This window comes from Euprymna scolopes, chromosome 11 (assembly GCF_053919585.1).
Source record: "Euprymna scolopes isolate OS-2025 chromosome 11, ASM5391958v1, whole genome shotgun sequence".
Lineage (NCBI taxonomy): Eukaryota > Metazoa > Mollusca > Cephalopoda > Sepiida > Sepiolidae > Euprymna > Euprymna scolopes.
The window spans coordinates 105,267,388-105,289,941 of record NC_136492.1 but is presented as its reverse complement, the minus strand read 5'-3'; the positions used below and the strand labels follow the sequence as shown (position 1 = coordinate 105,289,941).

At 31.7% G+C, this 22,554-nt stretch overlaps 1 protein-coding gene across 5 annotated transcripts in view; it reads left to right on the top strand.

The window, feature by feature from the left end:
• The window catches only part of LOC145288034 (uncharacterized), a 164,468-nt gene extending 145,155 nt beyond the window's left edge, over positions 1–19,313 (top strand). For all 5 annotated transcript variants that reach the window (XM_080136050.1, XM_080136047.1, XM_080136048.1 and 2 more), the window contains one exon: positions 15,583–19,313. In XM_080136050.1, the coding sequence (XP_079992176.1) occupies positions 15,763–17,046 (1,284 nt within the window). In that variant the 5' untranslated portion in view covers positions 15,583–15,762 and the 3' untranslated portion in view covers positions 17,047–19,313. The remainder of the gene's footprint in view (positions 1–15,582) is intronic.
• Positions 19,314–22,554: the final 3,241 nt, after the last annotated feature.

Here is a 22,554-nt window from a genome sequence, read left to right as displayed (position 1 = left end):
TCTTGTTAGAAATCTTTCTTGTTAGAAATCTTTCTTGTTAGAAATCTTTCTAGTTAGAAATCTTTCTAGTTAGAAATCTTTCTTGTTAGAAATCTTTCTAGTTAGAAATCTTTCTAGTTAGAAATCTTTCTTGTTAGAAATCTTTCTCGGAAGACATTGAGTACTTATGAGAGGGACCACGTGTAGGTTGTCAACATGCCTAAGTGAAGGTGTTTTTGTGGAACGAACTTGGCACACTTAGGTTGTTAGTTTATTTCGTTAACCAATCAGTCACTGTCATCTCCATGATGATGATGATGATGATGATGATGATGATGATAATGATGATACACCCTGATATCTTTATGTCAAATGATTGTTCATGCTTTAATTCCGGATACAATTTTTATTGCTACACTTGCTTCAGATATGTTTTCATATCGATATATAAAATGCTTTGTACATTAGTCAGTTACTTAAATACTCATCTCTACCACCATTGTAAATAATGTTCCTTTTTTTTTCTTCCGTGTATCTAAAACTAAACAAAACTTTGATGACAAAAGCTTTCTTTCCAAGAACTTCCTGTCTCTGGAACACAATTCCATGGAGCTGCTTTCATGTTGACTACATCATTGTCATTTTCAAATCTGCAGGAATTTCGAATGAAACCCTTTATTTAATCCATGGAGGTTGCATGCTCTTATTAAGTTTTTAGTAATTTGCAATTGCATTCTTAGTATCACCTGCACTTTATGGTCGAACTGTCATCTTGTCATCAAATTCTGCTTATTTTACGTATCATCTCCAATTTTCTAAAGATGTTCTCCCATCATCCACCTGGCAAACTCATTAACTTAGATGACTTTTGGCCCGTGATAAGAAGTAATTCATTAGTAGGGCTATGACAACACCATACTCTTTTCATTGTTTTGACTCTCGAGTATATATCCGACATAGTAAGACACAGTTAATCAACCGAGAACCACATCACTCTATATAAAACATATAAGATATCAACGGATACACACTCGAGAATCAAAACAATGAAAAGAATATGCTGTTGTCCTAGCCTTATTCAATAGTATAAAAAATTAGTATTTTCTTCTGTCTATCATGTTTAAGTTTAAAATAGCATTTTCATTGCTCTCTCATGCTTAAGTTTGAAGTAGCATTTTTTCTTTTGCAAAAAAAATGAAAAAGTTTTGAAAATTTTTTTTAATCCCGCCAGTCATGCACAGTGCACACACACTCACACCTTTGATCTACTTTTGTGAGTCTTGCCTAGGAATGTGTCGTGTTAAGTAAAGTTAAAATCCAAGTATCCACATTGAATTTGATGGAACCTGTTACGTCTAATGATACACGTTATCAGTTTAATACCAATTCCAAAATGAGCAGACGATAAAGTATAACCTTTGACAACCTTTTTATTTAACAATTTACAGAGCAAAATGGTAAGGCAGAAGCCACTGGGTGTATGTGCGTGATGTGAGACATATTTGTCTACTTCCCATCTGTCATGGCGGCTCTCTTTTCTACGTAGGGTGATAACTTTCTCTTCTTCTGTCCAAGGAAAATAAGTATTAGTTTTAAGTTGTATCTAACAGAAGCCTCATTTCTCGCTGTACAAATGCAGAATAAATGCTATTTCATGCCACGAATGTATTCCATCCATCGTGTTTTTACTTCAATCTGTATTTTATTTGTTTTTTGAATGGTGAAGGTATTTTATTCTATAGGGTTTCGTCAAAAGATCGCATTTTAATGGTCTGTCGACTTGAGTTTAAAATAATATTTTCATTAGTCTCTTATACTTAAGTATGAAATATGATGTTTTTGTCCATCATGATACAGCAGATAAGATACAGCTTAATCACGTTTGCACACCGGTACCTGATAGATTACTGAAGGTAAGCAACGTTGAACCCGGTCATTACTAAAATGGGTGACTATTTGGGAATTCCAGGTGCTGTATGTGCTCTCCACTTATCTCGGCATTGTTTCCAATCATCTAGCACTTCTCCTTGCCATTGGACTCAAGCAGTGCCGACCCAGAAGAGGTGTTGTTGGAGATTGCGCAACCCTTGCCTCACAATTACTTGTGCAGCTATCCTTACAAGGGGTATCCATTGTCTTTTGAGACTGAACGGAGGCATCGATCGAGTCTATTATGCTTAAGTTTGAAATAAAAGTTTTTCTGTATTATTTGGACTACTGTTCACATCTTGGCTGTTATTTTCACAACATTTTCACTGATGTAATTTTGGCACTTCCAATATGTTTTGTAACACCCTGGAATCTATTTGGAATTTCGAATAGGACCCTTTATTTAATCTATGGATATAACTTGATCTTGTCTCAACAGATATGACTGGGTAAAAGTTTCCTGAGTTCAACAAGATGCTCTGAAGATGGTTAGAGGTTGCACTGTGAGAATGACACCCAAGATGTAATTAGCAGTCTGAATAATTCAAATGATCCAAATTGTAAATCCTCATTGAATATTCCCAAACATTCTCATTTTGTTGTTATTTTAACGTTTCGGCCGATCTAACCTCCGAGCTTCTTTGGATTCATCTTTTTTTTTCTTTTTTTTTTGAACTTGTAAACTTTTGTCTGTCACAAACAGCAATTTAATTGCCAGATGTACAAATTGAATGTAGGCATCTTAAGAATGGTCATTCCAGCTGTTCAGCCATGGGAGAAATGAAGAACGCACTTGTTTTCTCTATAAAGGATAGTCTCTCCGTGCACAAGGTACGCGATTAAAAGGAAAATGACTGTAACTAAAAGTATATGAAAAGTGACATCAATAAAAGATCACACACGTAAAAAAAGCGATTGTTCTTCTCCGGAATGCGTGACCATTAAAGCCACCCCTTTAAAATACTATTTTTAGTTGTATCTATTATATAACGCGTCCAAATTGATATATATATATATATATATATATATATATATATATATATATATATATATATATATATATATATATATATATATATATATATATATATTTCATGATTTTCTTGGGGGTACAAAACTTTATGAAGGCAATCATGAAGGGAAGACGTATTCTTTCGGAATTCATTTTATATTAAAAAAAAAAAAAAGACCTAGGAGAAAAGGAAAATGAATAGCGACTAAAAAATAAAAGTAGAGAAATAGAAAAAACAAAACAAAATCAAAACGAGTCAATTAACATGTTTCGCCCTCACTCAGAAAAATTGGGATCGAGGGATTTCTTTTTTAGTAATTTATTTTCCTTAATGATAAAATCTAAAAAAAAAAAAAAAAAGAGACGGGAGCAACACTATGGGGATGAATTTTAGAGGCTGATCACGTTCACACACACACACACACACACACACACACACACGTGTGTGTGTGCGTGCGTGTGTGTGTGTGTGTGCGAGAGAGAGAAAGAGAGAGAGAGAGAGAGAGAGAGTTAAATAAAAAAAACGTTTGGTAATCTCCAAAAATACCGTTAGGGCTTACAACGTGGCCGCCAGAAGAGTCAACAAAAAACTGCGAATAAAATATATAAAACTCGTAATTTCTGTTTTTAAAGTGGGTTGTCAATTTTCTTTATAAAATATACTTCCAAAATAAACTATTACAGTCGTTTAAAACATAATAGAAGTATTATTCTTTATTAAAAAAAAAAATGTTTACAAAATGTCTACGAACGTGCGTAGACATTTTGTAAACATTGTTTTTAAAGCCTAACGGTATTTTTGGAGATTACCCGTTCACGGCTATGGCGAATTTCTTTTTACACTCGAGCAGAATGTTCGAACATTAGCCTGCCAAGTAGAAAAGATGGATTGGAAGAAACAAAAACAGAAATTATCCCTGCTATTTAATTATTTGCATGCATATATATATATATATATATATATATATATATATATATATATATATATATATATATATATATATATATATATATATATATATATATATAGATAGATATAGATAGATAGATAGATAGATAGATAGATAGATAGATAGATAGATATTAAACCAGAAAAATTGATGATGAACATAAAAATTGAATAAATTACGATAAATTACAATATTTATTAATCCATAAAAAATCCAAACAAGGAATTCTGATGGAGAAAATGTCTTAACCGATGTTTTTTTTTTTCATCAGAAGATAAACATGAGTAAAAATGTATCACTTGTTAGCATAAAATTTTAAATTTATTAAATTTTAAATATGTAAAATTTTAAATATATCAAATTTTAAATATATCAAATTTTAAATTTATAAAATTTTAAATATATCAAATTTTAAATATATCATTTTTAAAATTATCAAATTTTAAATATATCAAATTTTAAATATATCAAATTTTAAATATATAAAATTTTAAATATATAAAAGACACATTTCTGAACTAAAAGGTATTTTCAATAGAATTAAATAAAATATAATTGGATTTTGAATTTTTTTCTATATTTTAATTATCCATCAGACTGCACAATTCCATTGAATTTAATTGACTTTGGACTTTGCATTTTCTTCATTGTGGATCTTAATGATTATTTAATATTTTGCAAATTTAACTGAATTTTTTGGACTAAACTCTAATCCATTCACATCTGGATTAAAGAGTCTGTTAGTTTTCCGTTTGAGCTGTACTGATTACAATTTTATTAATCATTTGATTGACTAGTTAATTTAGTTAACTGAGTAATCTATATATCTATAAAAGTGAACGTGTCTGTGTGTGTACATTTTCCTTCGCAATAACTCTGTAAATTTTCAGTCTACAGATTCGAAATTTGATATATAGGGTACTGAGATTTGGGAAAATCTATGTGATCGGTTTTCGGCCAGAAATTTTGCTGTTAAGGGGTCAAAGTTCAACGATTTGACCTTTGAGAACTCTACCAAACTCCTCCGACGAATTTGAGTCTAAGCATTTGAAATTTTAGATATAGGTTCCTTGTACATAGATCTAACTTAATAAATCGACTTGAGCCCAAAACAATAAATTTTAAGGGGTCATAATTGGGGTCAAACTTTAAAAAAATTGTCCGTTTTTTTTTTTTGTTCAGCATACACCTCCAAACACCCGGGCAACGCCGGGCTGAAATGCTAGTATATATATATATATATATATATATATATATATATATATATATATATATATATATATATATATATATATATATATATAAATTAATGAAAACAAATGGATGTAGTGTTTACCTGATATACGTAATGGTAAACTTCAAACTAATATAAATAATTATATTTATATATAGAAATTTATATTGAATATATATATATATATATATATATATATATATATATATATATATATATATATATATATATATATATATATATATATATATATATATACTAACAAAAGTACCTGTCATTGACTGAGTTCAAAAACAGCCTACAGAAAATGGACTCTGATTTATGAAAGTATGATAGGTTACGAAAAAGAAGGGTTGTAAGGAGATAGCTTCGAATTTGGGGGTATCAAAACCAAAGCAAAATATGATGAAAGTAAAAATAAAATAAATAAACACCATAATTTATTATACCATACCTGTTCACACTTAAACACTTATCACAATATTCTGTGGATCTATATAAAAAAAACCTTGTTAAACTTTGTGACATATTTACATTTTATGGAGGTCAGGTGCGAACGAACACCCCATAATTTTATCATACCATATTTCTTCAAACTGAAACATAATTATCAAAGTATACTTACGCAGATAGATATGAAAAGTATTTATTAAAGTTTGTGCTTATTTCTATTCTATGGAGGCCAGGCGCGAACGCAGACCCCACAATTTTATTATACCATCCCTATTTAAGATAAAACATACTTATCAAAGTATTCTTATGTACATCTATATCAAAAACACTTGTAAACGCTTTTTTTTTTTAATTTTTAAATTTTTTATTTCCATACTTTGTGGACCAGGAGTGAACGCAGACCCCACAATTTTAATGAACCACCGTTCTGCCAGATCAAACATACATCTGTGTCTCGATACATCTTCTAACATTATATGTAATCAGTTTTTTAAAATAGTCAACCATATAGGAGCCTATTCATAACCACACACACACACACACACACACACACACACACACACACACACACACACACACACACACACATATTCAGCTTTATATATATATATATATATATATATATATATATATATATATATATATATATATAATTCTTTCCAAAAAACAGTATTAATATATATATATTACTATTATTATGAGAATTATGGAAATAGGATTCCGATGAAATAGAGAAATAAAAAAGGAACAAACCAAGTTTATGTTGTGGTCTTATTTAAGGGGGTCACAATATTAAGGTGAAGCAATCCTAGTGTTCACTGTGAGCAGTTAAACTGCTTGAAGGCAGAAATGGCAGACGAATCCATACTATCCTGGATATAGAGGTGTTAACTACGCCAGAACACCCTCCTCCAAAGATCTATTTCCCCGAAATATAGTCTTTCTTTCTTGGATTGACACATTTTAGGTGTATCAGAATTTTTGTAGGAATTTTTGACACCCCTAACACGAAACTGCGAATAAAATATAAAAATCTCGTAATTTCTCTGTTAAAAGTGGGTTGTTTATTTTCTTTATGGATTATACTTCCAAAATAAACTATTAAAGTTGTTTTAAAAGTAATAGAAATATTTTTTTTTAAACAGTAATGAATTTTCCGAACTCAATATTTTTCAATTTTTAAACTTTAAAAATCTATCAAAATTTTTCTATTGATTCTATTTTTACGATATTTTCAGGGTCAATATGAAATTTTATGCTCTTTCCAATAAACCGAATATAATATTTTAGACAAACGTTTTTAAGTGTCTATTAAAAGTAAATAATTAATTTACTCACCGAAAAGTAAATAATTAATTTACTCACAAATTGAAGAGAAAAGGTCAATAAATAATATATTCAAATTTAAAACAAAAAAAACGTAGTGTTTTTTAGAATTTTACCTGTAAAGTTTGAAGTTTAAAACCTTTTTTTTTTAAACACGTTATTTGTTTTTTCTTTTTTTTTTTAATGGAACCTTGGTCCTTGCTCCTTTAATTAAAAAAGAAATTAGGGCTTGAATTACATTTTTCGAGGAGTTATAAGTTTGGAAAGACAGAGGGTCGAATAATTCACGCCTCCCATTTTGAAATGTCTATTAAAAAGTAAATAATTAATTTATGTACCAAAGTCTTATATATCACAAATTGAAGAGAAAAGGTCAATAAATAATATATTCAAATTTAAAACAAAAAAACAGTACTGTTTTCTAGAAATTTACCTGTAAAGTTCGAAGTTTAAAACCTTTTTAAAAAAAAACACGTTGGTTTTTTTTTTTTGTTTTGTTTTGTTTTTTTGGTTTTTTTTAATGAAACCTTGGTCCTTGCTCCTTTAATTGAAAAAAAAAATTAGGGCTTGAATTACATTTTTCGAGGAGTTATAAGCTTGGAAAGATGGGGTGGAATTATTCACTATTTTCACGAAATTTCTGACACACCTAGACATATTTCGGTACTAGTTTGAGGGGATTCCATGTCAAATGCGTCATACAGTAGGTCCAACGTCTTTTCTTCTGGTGGAGTTTCACTTAACTCATTCGAAGTGCGTTTGTTTATCTGGTTCCAGTGTTTCTTATGCATGGAATGTGGTCCTTCCACCATTTAGACCATACAGCCGATCCTGTTCATGCAGTCCAGCAAGTATTATTATCTTTGTGTTTCTGGAAGAATATTTTTTCTTCCAGCACATAATTCTTCTTGGGAACAGTTGTCTTTGCAGGTTTTATCTGTTTTGGCAATAATTTGTCGGATCAATCTAATTGTCTATGGTTAACTGTAAATATTGTTTTGCCAAGTTAAAATTCAAAGTTTTTTTATTATTATCATAAATATTTTAACTTGTTTCAATTATTTGCTTTTGTAAATATGTTATTGCGACTCTAAAATCTACTACTGTTTCAAATATTTATCTTCAATAACATTTGTTCTTTTTTGTTATTCATTCGCTCTCTTGGGCAGTCTGGTGTTGTCCGGAAGTTTTTCTTACTTGGATTCTCATTTTTACTTGTTTCAACATTACCTGCCATCATTATTCAACAATGCTGCAGTTATTAACATCAGCTCAATAGTTGGTTGTTAGGATGAAACCGAGCTCAATAGTTGTTTATTGGGATGAAACATAAAAAATAAAGTATGACGTGATAAATGAAATTAGCACACTATTTATATGAGGTCCAAGAATTCAGACACAATCAAAAGTTCGCATACAATCGTTTCTTAACGATTTTTGAATATTTTATTTTTGCTTGAAATGATTCCAAAAAGTCACTTCTTTAATTAATTTAATCAAATGTCCACGTTTTTAATTTTTTACAATTATTTTAACTTTAAAAACTAAAATTCCAAATTTAAATTAATATTATTAATAAGCATCCGTCTTGCCATTTCCTTAGTATATTATTAAGAGGCATCATGTTTATGATGAACAGTAGTGGTGATAGAGAATCTCCTTTGTACTTTTATTTCAATTATGTATTGCCCTTCACCTATCAGTTCAAGTCTCCATGTTTGCATCGCTTTTTCAATCAAATTGATAATCTTATCTGGTATTTTGTACATCTTCAAGCATTCTATTGTCCATACTTGAGAGATTATGCCTACACTTTTTTTGTAGTCGATCCATGCCATGGCTATGTTCTTTTTCTACTTTTTACACCTTTCAGAATCTTTTGGTTTATGTATAGTCCATCATGCACTCCTCTTTTCCTTTTTTGCACAATTATTAAGGGAGTGGTAAATATATTCTCTCACTTATGCTGTTAAGATTTTCCACATGGTTGGTAAGCAGGTTATGGGCCTGTAGTTGCTAAAGCAGTTCTCTTTTCTGTATCTTTTCAAAGTGGTGTGGCTTTACCCTTGATCATCTATTCTGACAAGTCTGCTTCATAGATACATCTTTTTGGGTTTTGAATTAGCCTTTAATGTATGGTTGTGAATTTTTGGAACCAGTACATGTGTATTCTAGTTTGCTATTTTTCTTCCAGTTTGCTATTCTTCAATGTTTCCTTGCCGATTTTGTTTACTATCCCTTCTTCAGTTCGCTGCAACTCTTCTTTCATGTTTTCAGTCATTCGGCATTTCTGTTGTGGTTTTGTCACTCTTCTCATATTTTGCTCCAGTAGAGTTTGTTCTGATTTTGTTTTTCCCCCGTTTACATTTTTATAAAATTAGCTTTCATTGTTTTCTAAGGAACTGTTTAGTTTATGCTGTTCTGATTTGTATCTATATTGCCTCAATCTTCTTTTTTTTTTGCTGTTAATTTTTGTTTTAGTCCTTCATGTTTCTTGTTTAGTCTCTCTCTGTGGGTTCTATTTTCACTTTTCCATCATTTTCTGTTCTCTTTCATCTTGTTTATTGTTTTGGGTTCTTTAATTTTTTTGTATCTGGGTTTCCAGCCTGAATATTCATTCAGAGTTTTTTGGTTATTATTATTATTATTATTATTATTATTATTATTATTATTATTATTATTATTATTATTATTATAGAGTAATATAAAACTATGAAATAAGAACTTCTATCTATCATAATTGGTTGTATATACTCTTAAATTGTGATTTTTTCTTGCTTGATTTCTATTTGTGATATTATGAACGGTGTTGATGAAGAGACTTTTTGAAATCATGTATAGTATAATACAAAATAAAAAGCATTAGAAATGGTCATATACCAAATTTAATTGTGTTTGAATTCTTGGAACTGATATAAATAATGTGATACTCTTATTTATCTCAACTTACTCATATATATATATATATATATATATATATATATATATATATATATATATATATATATATATATATTAGCATTTCAGCCCGGCGTTGCCCGGGTGTTTTGAGGTGTACGCTGAGCAAAAGAAAAAAAAAAAAAACGTCAATTTTTTTAACTTTGACCCCTTAACATTTATTGTTTTGGGTTCAAATCGAGTTATTAAGTTAGATCCATGTCCAAGGAACCTATATCTAAAATTTCAAGTGTTTAGACCCCAAATTGTGGGAGGAGTTTGGTAGAGTTCTCAAAGGTCAAATCGTTAGAATTTTGACCCCTTAACAGCCAAATTTCTGGTCGAAAACCGATCCCATCGATTTTCCTTAATCTCAGTACCCTGTATATCAAATTCCGAGTCTGTAGACTGAAAATTGATAGAGTTATTGCGGAGGAAAATGTACACAGATACACAGACACATTCACTTATATATATATATATATATATATATATATATAGTCATCTATATGCAGTACTGTTTTGCTGTTTCACTGTTCATCAGTGCGGCTAGACAAGCAACTACCTCAAGCCAAGATCAAAACCCGACCGTCCAAACAACAGTCAGAGCTTCTAACCATTGCACTATTTGGCTGCTGCTATGCAGGCAATGAATTATCAATGAAGAAAAAAAATGGCTATAAAAAGTAGACAAAGGAACAGGAAATAACTCTGACTCGCTTTTTAGGTTTGTACAGCGATATTTATTGCTTCGTTGTTACAACCATGACGTCACCAATGTGATGTAGAATGTTCTCCAAAGATTTTGAACATTATCTCGTCTCTGTCGAGATCTTTATCTTTCTTTTTTTATAGTCCTTTACCCCCCCCCCCCGGTGACTTCTACTTCTCATGCATTTACATACACACATTCAGGCTATGTTACAATAGTAGAGGGTGGAATGATAAAATTGTCGCCCTAGGAAAGACGACATAATTCCATTTCCGTTTGATGAAAACTGGTTTTCATTTTTTGTTTGTAGACCATCTATTAGTTGACCAGTTGTGTACAAATCCCAAGAGCGATAGAAGCCTTCTATCATGTCTGAAAGTGACATAATGTTCAGTGAGCGAGATCGGAGATGCATCGCTGTACAACTCATGTTCTCTACCGATTCAATTTATGACAACAGAACCATTGCCAGCACCCTCAAAATGCATCGCTGTATTGCTATGAATAACAGGGTGATGGTCTTTGGTGTGGTTTCAAGTAAGGACCACATCATTTCACCTCACATTTTAGAATCCGGCTTGAAAAACTGCACCTAAATATGTTGAAGAGTGTGGTAGCTGCTGGCAGACCCTCTGTGTGACAGCAGGACTCGGTGCCAGCCCACAAGTTCAAAGAGCCCCAGACTTGACTTCAGAAACAGTGCTATGATTTTGCCCCCTTCTCTCACTGCCCCCCTCCTTCCCCGACCTGAACCTGCTGGACAACTTCGTTTGAGCATCACCAACATGATCTTCCACAACACCAAAGTCAGCCTAATTGCCACCATCCGTCGAGTATTCGCCGAGCTCCAAGTATTGAGGCGGTGATTGAGGCAAAAAGTAGTTACATTGAATAGATGTCAGCTCTACTACAAAATCAAGTTACCTGAATTGATTTTTTTCAATAAAAGTTTTAAAATAAAGCTGTAGTCTTGCTTTCTTCAGGGCGAGACTTTTATCATTCCACCCTGAAATTTTCAGAAAAGATACGCAGTCTCATGACTTATAAATTCGTTTCATCAACTCTAACAACATTCATTCTTGTTAAAACTCGTCTCATGTAAATTCAACTAAAGTTTACACATAAAAAAAACGACAATGCTGAGTAAATAGTTATTTTTTTTAAGTTGACAAAGAAAATAGAATGTTTGAAACAAGAGAATATTTATTTAGTTAGAATGTACTAAGTACTATTATTACACATGTTGTTCAAAATTGTCTGATTTATATCCTGCTTCTTTTGTGTCAGCTCATTTCACTTGTTGCTCTAGTGGTCTTCATTAATTTGCTGTTAACTTATCAAGATTAAACGGTTTCATTTCATTTGATATTAAACCATATGTATAAGTAAGTGTTAGGGTTAGAGTTACGATTATATCGACATCATAATCGTATTATTTCAACACTATTCATATACTTTTAAAATTAATCATCTACGTATATTAATATACTAGCAGGCCGTCCGGCGTTGCCCAGTCTTAAAATATGCATAACTATAATATTTTAATTAATGCAGAATTCTTATTTATTATAAGCAGAAATACCGTAGGTATTGAACATAACGTTAAATTCTTTTAAAAAATTTAAAGTAAAAAGAAAAAAAACGGAAAGAAACTGAGACATGCGCATGCGAGTGTTATAATTTTTCTAAACATTTCACTTCTTGTAATAAAAAAAAATACTTGAGCTGAGATCGAAACCAAAACTTAAAGTTAGTAAGTCAAGTAAACCATTAGGACAATGTGACACGATCTTTAAAAGGTGTTTTCAAACTACTTATTATTAATATAAGTAATCTGTAATGTGAACTATTCACTTATGTGCATTTGTGAAACAGTTAGCAAACAGATAAAAATCTGATCACTCCCACGTACGAATTTTTCAATTTTGATCCCTTAGCAGGCCTTTTTGTTCCGGATAAAACAGATTAAAAAGTTTCCCACACGTCTGAATATCGTATATACAAAATTTCACATCTGTAGATCAAAAATTCGTTGGATATATTGGTTGAGAAGTGTCTTCACACACACACTCTCACTTTTATAGATATATAGATTACATTCGCTTTATTTTGTTTCAGCTAGTGCAAAGAGATCTTGATTTCATTATGATTTAAAATTTATATTTGAGAACTCTTTTTAAGTATAGACTTTGTCTCTTTTTAGGCTGTTATCTATATTTTGCAACAACCTGGTCTTTAAGTGATTTCTTAAGATTTCTTAAGTTTTCTTATTAATTAGGCTGTAGTGAAGTCAAGACTACTACTACTACTACTAATAATAATAATAATAATAATAATACCATTACAGTATACTCTCGCCATTTCTCTTTCTCTCTATCCTTCCCTTTTCCTTCCTTCTTTCCATCATTCTTTTCTTTCTATGCGACTAGAGGTTTTAGCCAATCAGGACGGAGGACAGTTCTGTAGGGAAAGAAGAAGAAGAAGAAGAAGAAGAAGAAGAAGATATAAGATATTCAAGGCGGAAGACGGCTGAAACCAAGACGGAGAGACGAGTTGTTCCCGAGTCATTACACAAAATGAAAAATCCCGAACTTTCTATGACCCCATACAACTTACAGGCTTACTGTAACCTTGGATGCTTAAACGTATATAAAAACTGTTTTGTTTTTGAAATGCCCCGTTTCTTTGTTATCATTATCCCCAGATCTCTTTCTAGACCGTTCCGACACTCCCATCTTCTTATTAATTTTGACAACTCCCCAAGAGGAGGACCCGCCGAAATGGTGACCTACCCAACAAAAGTTACATTATGGTAACCACCATAAGGCCAGTTGTGCCTGCCACAGCTGGTATATTTCTACTTGAGACCATTCCCAAAGTCCTGATATTTAGTGATCTTTTCATGTCTGGCTCTACTGAGTTACAGCAATAAAGAGAACAGTCCTTTAAAGTTCAATATAACAATGCATGATGGTCTTGTCTTCTATGTATTTGCCTGCCTGTAATGTCTCAATTGCTATTTGCTTTTTCACTTCTCCTCACCACTTGGAAGTGGTTTTGCCTGAGAGCTAGAAAATAAAGCATGTGTTTTACTCATTTTACTTTCGTGCTACCAGATGAGGCTGTCTGAAGATACCAGTTTCCTGACCGAAAATGCATCAGATATTGCTGTTATTGTTTTCCATTTTTCTTCTGCAAAACCCAATCACTTGTGTGAAAAAGTAAAACAATACTTTTGTAGGTCAGTGTAAAAAAAATACATATATACAAGAGAAGAGGAATTTATCCATGTTTTCTGTATACCTTTTTCCTTTTTTTTTTTTTTTTTTTTACATGGGAGTCAAGGCTCGGAAGCCACTTGAGGATAAGGGTATATCGCGTAGTAGATTAGAAATTGAACCTTCGGCTTACTTTTGCCAGCCTCGTAATTCTAGCTTCCCTTATTTTATCTTTTAGTCCTTACATTCCATGAGCAATATTTCTGGCGAAGGGAAAAGAATTGCTGTTTTATGGGTTGAAATCTAGCCATTTAACTTTTATCGTTGGCTAGTTTTTGACGTTGAAATATTTTTTTAAATCTTTTTTTTTACATCAAGTGGCTTCATCTCTTATCTGGATCGATTTCCATAAAAATATTCTTAAAAAAGGTTAAAGAATATTCAAGTATGCACATTTCATTTTATAAGAAAAGACGCAAGGCTTAAACTTAATAATAACTGATAATAATAAAAAAAGGAAAGAATTTATTTGACTTTTGATATATACACAAAAATATTCCCTCATCATCATCATCATCATCATCATCATCATCATCATCATCATCATCATCATTTATTCCATTAACTTCACAGTGTTATGATGTTTTACATCGTTTTTTCCCTCCCAAGAGCAGGCTTTTACACCAAAGCTATTCAGGATAGTCAAAGAGTCAATCAAATGGAAAGCACCTGGCGTAGGATGTTTGCTGAGCCAATCAGAACTGACCTCTGGAGTACAGTGATGTTATATCTGATTCCCAAGGAGTTCAGCTGTTTCATGAGATCATCATGAATTGAGTCAAGCACACCTATGATTATTAGCACAATGGAAGCTTTCTTATTCCACAATCTAGCAATCTCCCCCCCCCCTCAGTTTTTGATAGTTCTGTAGTTTTTCATTCTTCTTGCATGTTAAGTTGATGTCTTATTATTATTATTATTATTATTATTATTATTATTATTATTATTATTGTTATTATTATTATTATTATTATTATTATTATTTTTATTATTATTATTATTATTATTATTATTATCATTATTATTATTATTATTATTATTATTGTTATTATTATTATTGTTATTTTTATTATTATTATTATTATTATTATTTTTATTATTATTATTATTATTATTATCATTATTATTATTATTATTATTATTATTATCATTATTATTATTATTATTATTATTATTTTTATTATTATTATTATTATTATTTTTATTATTATTATTATTATTATTATTATCATTATTATTATTATTATTATAATTATTATTATTATTATTATTATTATCATTATTATTATTATTATCATTATTATTATTATTATTATTATCATTATTATTATTATTATCATTATTATTATTATCATTATTATTATTATCATTATTATTATTATTATCATTATTATTATTATCATTATTATTATTATTATTATTATTATCATCATCATTATTATTATTATCATTATTATTATTATTATTATCAGTAGTAGTAGTAGTAGTAGTAGTAGTAGTAGTAGTTGTTTAATTTTGTCTTCTTTTTCGGCAAACTAGAAAAGTACCTGATTCAAAGTCAGCAGTAATTTGGTTTCTGAAATATAGACTTCTTGTTTTGGGTCACTAACTCTTCTGGTTTGATAAGTTTTGCATTAATTTTAATTTATTTATAGTTAATGAATGATTTCAGGTAGTGAATAGGAATGACATTGTGAAGTGGGTAAAGCCAGTTAGTTATCAATAATTTTCTTATTCATTGTTATTAAGATTTTTCTTCTTTCTATTTTCAGATCAAACCTGACATTGGACAAAATAACAACATATTTATTAAGAACACTACATTGTTGCATTCTCAGACGTCTTTCCAATGAGGAAATAATATTTTTGACAACTGCTTTTAACGTTGTACCCCAAACGTTGGCAAAAAACTCAACCACAACCAACAGATATTACTCACAAAAGATACCAAAATGTTTGGTTCCAAAAACAAGTCTTACAAATTTGGCCTTTATGTGCCCAAAGCTTTCAAAGACAATTATCCGGAACTAAACGCTGCCTATGCAAATTTTGGTTATAGAGACACCGAGCAATCTAAAGTCAAACGCAAACTACCACCCATTCCAACTGAGATGGACAACAGCAGGATTTCCATGACGATAGGTAATAGCGTAAAGCCTATCAGTCCTTTGGCTCAGGACATGTACACTATTTCCACTGATCCACCTGAGATGCGTCCACATGGTTATCAAACGACGCATAACCCGCTATACAACTCTTCGTCAACAACGCTTGATTCTGACTCATCATCAATAACCCCAACTCGACATTTTTCAAGTTCCACAGATGCAGATGAGCCTTCAGTTGCTCAGCTATCCCATGATATGCAGGACATGTCTCTTCGGCTTCCATCCGAGTTGACCAACACAGTTACGGAAAATCCTTTGTTTATCTCAGACAGTAACAATTCCATCAAAAAAGATACATCAAATCAGTTAACGGTTGTAGCAACCATGGAATCAGATTATCTTTTGAAGAAGACAAATTTACAGTCGGTCTCAGAAGATAGCGATGAGCTCTTTATTCCAGAGCCAGACTATGATGAAGATGAGTTCACCATTGACTTTAAAAGTGAAGATGCTGATAAGCTTGCCTATAACAGAAATTCTGGAAGTACACTCTACAAAGACTATGAAGGAGAAGACTTTGGTCAGTACCTTTCTGATGAAGATGACCAAACTGAGGACATCGGTTTCACTTGGCGGAAGAATATTCGACACAATTACCCTCGCAAAGCACGGACAGAGGTCAAACGACAAAGGTCATCAAATCAGAAAAGAGCAGAGAAATTATTTAAGTCAGCTCCCAAAATGAAAGGTGGCACAGTGCGGCAGAATCTACGAGAGTTCAGCTTTGCTGATGCTAAAATTAGTCTTGGGAAAACTTTTAAAGAGTTTTCCAATAATCGTTACAAGAAAAACACAGAAGTTACTGCGGATGATGAGCATTTTTTGCGATCACGAAATTCATATGAACAATTTCTAGGGATAAGATTTTCTCAAAGTTTGGAAGGGGGAAATCAGAACTGGTCCCATAAGGATATCGATAACCAGAAAAACTTTGAGAGAGCCCTCGATTTAGACTTTACTGGCAAGTTAACCAAAAAATTTAAAATTAGTAGAGATTCTATCGTTGGTCGTCTAACGACTAAATTACGTCGGAAATCGGAATCAAGTTTAAAAATTCCAGAGAATTGATTGTTTTTGCTTAAAAAGTTGTTTTAGAAAAATTGAAACTCAATTAAAAAAATGTGAAAATGTTTGAACCAGAATTATCAATTGTTTGCATTGTTCTTATTTGGACTATTGTCTTTACTGTTAGTATTTATTTGTCAACTACATTTCAGGCGATCTGTTCTTTAGCCTTTTTAAGGTGTATTCTTCATTCACAGTGATATTTTTCTTATATTCGATAGTATTGATTATTTGTGTAATGAGAATAAGATGGATGTAACATTAAACAAAACTTTAGGTCAGGTGACCCACATGCAGAGCAGGAGACTTCGTTGGTTTGGTCACATTTAAAGAACTGTTGAGATAACAGGGTGAGTTGGCAGGGAATGTCCAAGAAAAATCATGGGATGAGGATGGATTTGAGAGAAAGAGGGATAAATAAAACATCTGTCTATAGATAGGTTAGTTTGGAACTCAATTTCAAAAAGCAGTCCAACACATGTCTGCATATAACACAGATGTTAAACCAATGATGATCATATGTGCTGGTGGTTACTGTGGACTTAAAAAGACCAGGGGATAGATAGGCTAAAATGTAGTGGAAAAATAGATAGTAAAAATGAATTGTCCTATTACGAACAATGCAAATAATAGGTTCCCATCCTCCAAATTAAAAAAAAAAATTGCAGTTTTCTTTTAATTTGTTTGAAAACCTTCGGTCATCACCAAGTGACTTTCAGTTCATTTTAAAAAATTATGGATGCAAAATTTACTAAGCACTTTGATTTTACAAACATCTGTTATAAACACAGAACAATAAATTAGTCCATGACTAAATAATAATAGTATTAGTAGTATTAATAATAATAATAATAATAATAATAATAATAATAATAATAATAATAATAATAATAATAATAAAAACTAAAATTAAATAATTAAAAAAAAAACATGGAAGCAAAGCTCTCTTGAAACTTTTTAATTTTTATATTTGAAAAATGTTTCACACGTTACATTTGTTTACATGACTAACTTGTTTAACAAAGTGACAGAAATATTTGTCGCTGAACAATGACAAAAATTTGATTAACATTTTTTTTTTAAGTTTGATCTAAAAAAAAAAAACAGTTTTGAAAATTCTGCAAATACTTCATTTATGTAGAGGCTTCCATAATTTTTAAGCCTCAAATCTGGGACAATTTTCAATTTTTTTTTTTTTTTTTACCGGTACTCTTATAATAAAGAAATACTTTTATTAACTAATTAAAAAATATTTGAACTGAAAATGATGTCAAACAAAAGCAACCAGGTCTTTGTTTGAGAGGAGTCTGCCCATTGGTCAATTAAAATATTAGCCAGTAAGAGAAAAATAACAATGAATTTGATTGGTTAGCTAGCTAGTATAAACACTATCTGGATATAAAAAACAACTGCTAACAAAAAAATCTTCAGATTTAGCTTGCAAGAATAAAAGACGCCTTCATGTAGCTTACTTGGCCGAACGCAGATATGAAATAACAACAACCCCATTCATTAAACTGAAGCGTGGTAAACCCATTCTCCACTGTGTTGGCTACTTGTTGAATGAACTTTGTAATGCAACGACTAAAGAATTGTCATATATTTTAATGACATAAATGCATCAGTTTACTCCACCCATGTGTCACATTGATACGCCGGGCGAGGAATGTTGATGCAAAACCAAACACGTTGATGCAAAAAATTAGCAACGCAAAAGTCATCTTGCTATTGTTGGCGTAGCCAGCAATGTGTATTGTTGTATGTATTACTAAATCTAGAGAGAAAAACCTTTTTTATAGTAAAGCTTTTTCAAGAACCCAAGAACTTATATGAATGAGCAACAATAAAATAAATGGTTAAAGTCAACATTGTCTGCTGTTTGTGACATCCGGTTTCTGTTCCACAGACGGGACGACGGTAACAAGCAAGACATTTTATCTTCTATTAAGCATTATCTTCCTCTTGGATAAGATAAAAAACCCTCTTTCCCATGTTAAGAATGTTTTTCTTGTCAGCTTGACAATGTCTAACTCACCAGCCAAACGGACAGCAGAAACCGGAAGTCAAAAAGAACAGTTAATCTTGACTATAACCAAATAAACTAATCAGAATCCATACCTGATTCATTTGCATTTTGTATAAAAAAAAAAAAAGCTTTCATTATCAACGTCAGTGTATTCCTTACTGAGCCAGTCTATACCACGAAAGCATTGTATCTACTGCCTGTCATCGTCAACCGATGGTTTCCATAATAAATGCTTGGCCACTCATCTGCTTCTGACTCAATGTAGGGCACACAACCACTGGTTTTAATTATTTGATCCTTATCCTTTTTTTTTGCTGACACAAGCTTTCATTTGTATTATTTGGATTATTCGAACTACTGTTCTCACCTTCGTATTAATCTCACGTTTCAGACGATGGAACCTTCGGCCTTCTTCAATATGCATAAAATTTTGAATGGAACCCTTTATTTAATCCATGCGTGCATCTTCCTCTCATTCCGTGTAGATTCCTAAGTTTTACAAAAAGATTATCAGGTACGAGATACACCTGAAAAAGGTTGAAGTTTACATCAGCCAAAACGTTGTGAGAATAACACTCAAGATGAGAACAGTAGTCTGAATTATATGAATGATCAATCCTCATCTAAAAAACTCAAAAACGTGTTTTAATTCCTGCCTTTTCCTTTTTCTGTTATTTTATACCTTTTAAATTGAACTAAAACGTCTAGCTAGCATTGCCCGGTAATGGATGAGTATGCCTGTCTACTCCTGTTTTCATCTGTGTTAAGTGTTGAGACATTATGTTGAACAAAAATGGCGGCACTAAATAAAAATCGGCGAAGAATCAGTGCAGTCACGATCTTGAGTGTTGAGTAATTCTTAGTAACAAAGATGGTGGCGAAGAATTAATGCAGTCATGATTCAGTTGTTTCAAGACAGAGGTTGACAGCGAATTGAATTGAATCCAAAATTCGATATTTTTTATAATAACGTTTGAAGCTTCTAATTAGTTGATTGTCATAACTGTGGTTACAAAAACAATCGTCGAACTCATTGGAGTCATACCTTGACCGGTAATCAAAAACATTTTAACTGTGAACCTCACATTACTATTTTATGCTTTTTTTTTACTTTTTATAATTTTTATATACATAAGTAATAAGTGAAATAGAGTACTCTTACAATCAAAAGTGGCAGATACTGATGTTAAATTTTTAGAAAAATATTGGTCGTACATTAACAAAATAGGCGAATTTTACAACCAAAATGACAGTTCATTGTTTGAATGGGAATAAGCATTTGCATCAACTGTTTTTTTTTCTTGTATCAAGAGAGATAACTCTTGAATTAGTTATCTCTTATAGTTTTTTTGTTGATTTTGAGATTTCACATTATCAAGACAGGTAACTCCCGAATAAGTTATCGTCCATTCAGATTGTCAAACAAACATACCAGACGATCAGCAAAAGACCCTGTATTAAACCTAACCACCATTTTAGGTGGCATCAAAATATTCTACTATTTAAGAGAATTTTTAAAGGCATGGTAATCAACTTACATTATTTGCAGAGCTTTGGCATATATACCCGTTTTTAAACAAAACAATCATTATATTAGAAGTTAAATTCATTTGCAATTGTGCATGTACAATGCACAATTGCAAATGAATTTAACTAAGAAGAAATTAATACAAAAATTGCTGATTTTTAAAAAACTCTTATTCAACCTCCATCAATTCACAGAACTTTGATTTGTAAACAAGAATGATGCACTGCAGCATCTGCCATGACTATACAATCAAGCTGGAGTTGCCTCTTTAGATGGAGGCCTTTGTAGTTTATAAGGAGACTTGGGTTTGCCCAGTTACTAGGCTGCCCCTCTCAGCATTGCAGACAAAGTCTGACAGAAAGGCAAGCCAGTATGGTTGGAGCCAGCACAGCTGTAGGAGTTGCCGGAAAAGTGTTGCAGTGCTTCACCATCTGCCTATTGGGACTCCAAAACGAATTTTTTGTCAGGGTGTACTCCCTTAACCTTTGCCTTTCTCAAGGCATCCACAAGGTAGTGGAGATATTTTCCCATAGTTTGGGTGTATATATATATATATATATATATATATATATATATATATATATATATATATATATATATATATATATATATAATTTATTTTTTCTTTTAATAAAAGACAGTTTTTTCACTCAATCGGCAGTCCAAGGCGTTGCTATGCCGACGGCCAATTTAATATGATTAAAACAGACTTTTGCTTTTACTCATAGTTTGTTTGTTTGTTTGTTTGTTGTTGTTGTTGTTGTTGTTGTTTTAATAAAAGAACGCGTTTTCCTTCAATCAGCGATTCAAGATATTAATATGCTGATGGCCAATTGAATATGTTTAAAACAAGCTTTTACTTTTACTCATTCGTTTGTCATGATTATTTTTGTTGTTTCTGTCTTTAAACTATCTGATACTAGCAGCCTGTCGGACGCCCTAACCTACCCTGCCTTACCCAATGCATGGTATATATTTTCAGAGATTACAGTGAAGATATCTGCAGTAGAACAGGCTTGCCTAAATCCATACTGTTGGTCGGACAGAAATTTATCAGCTGTAAGTGGACTAATGTAAGTGGTGGACTATAGCTTGATTAATTAATGACTCAAAAATTTTAGTGAAAAGAGGGAGGGGGCTAATGAGGTGATAATTTAATGGGTCAATTCTTTCGTCAGAATTCTTATAAACTGGTACCACAGAAGCAGTTTTCCAACATTCAGGAAAACAAGATTCATCAAGGCATTTGTTGAAAAGTTTGGGAGAGAACTGGAGCAACCTCAGCATAGTATATTTTTAAATAGTACAGCCGGGATGAGATCAGGTCCACATGTTTTTGAGGTGTCTAGGTTTTTTTATGATATCACGTACTTGAGAAGGGGTGATTTTCAAATTATCTAGCGTGGTTTTTGTCTGCAAAGGAATATCTGACAGGGAGTGGTTTTCTGGGTCTAAAGTAGAGTTGGAGGAAAACCGACAGGTAAGCATGTTAGCCTTCTCAGTTGCCATGCAAACAACTTCAAGATGTTGGATAGTGGGGAATTGTTGATTGCCCATTATTTACTATACTGTTATAAATTTTCCAGAAATCACAAGTTCCTAATTTCTGTGATTCAATTCATTTTCTGCTGGTTTTGGTAGATTCTCTCTTAACTGCAGCTATTTCCTTCTTACAGTTACTTCTAGCTTCTATAAACTTTTGTCTATTTGTACTGCACTTTTGTCAGATAAATCTGTATTATGTATGCTGCCTTTGAGCAATGGCAACTGCACAAGTAGAAGTAAATTATTGAGGAAAGTGGGATTTGCTATAGAACTTCTGTGTGAGAACATGCACTCTTATTGCTGCTTTGAACAATTCAGTGGTTTCATTTGTGCACTGTTCTACAGGAAAACAAAAGATATTTCCCCATAGAGCATCTTTGATGTGATTCCTGATAGCTTCCCAGTCAGCCTT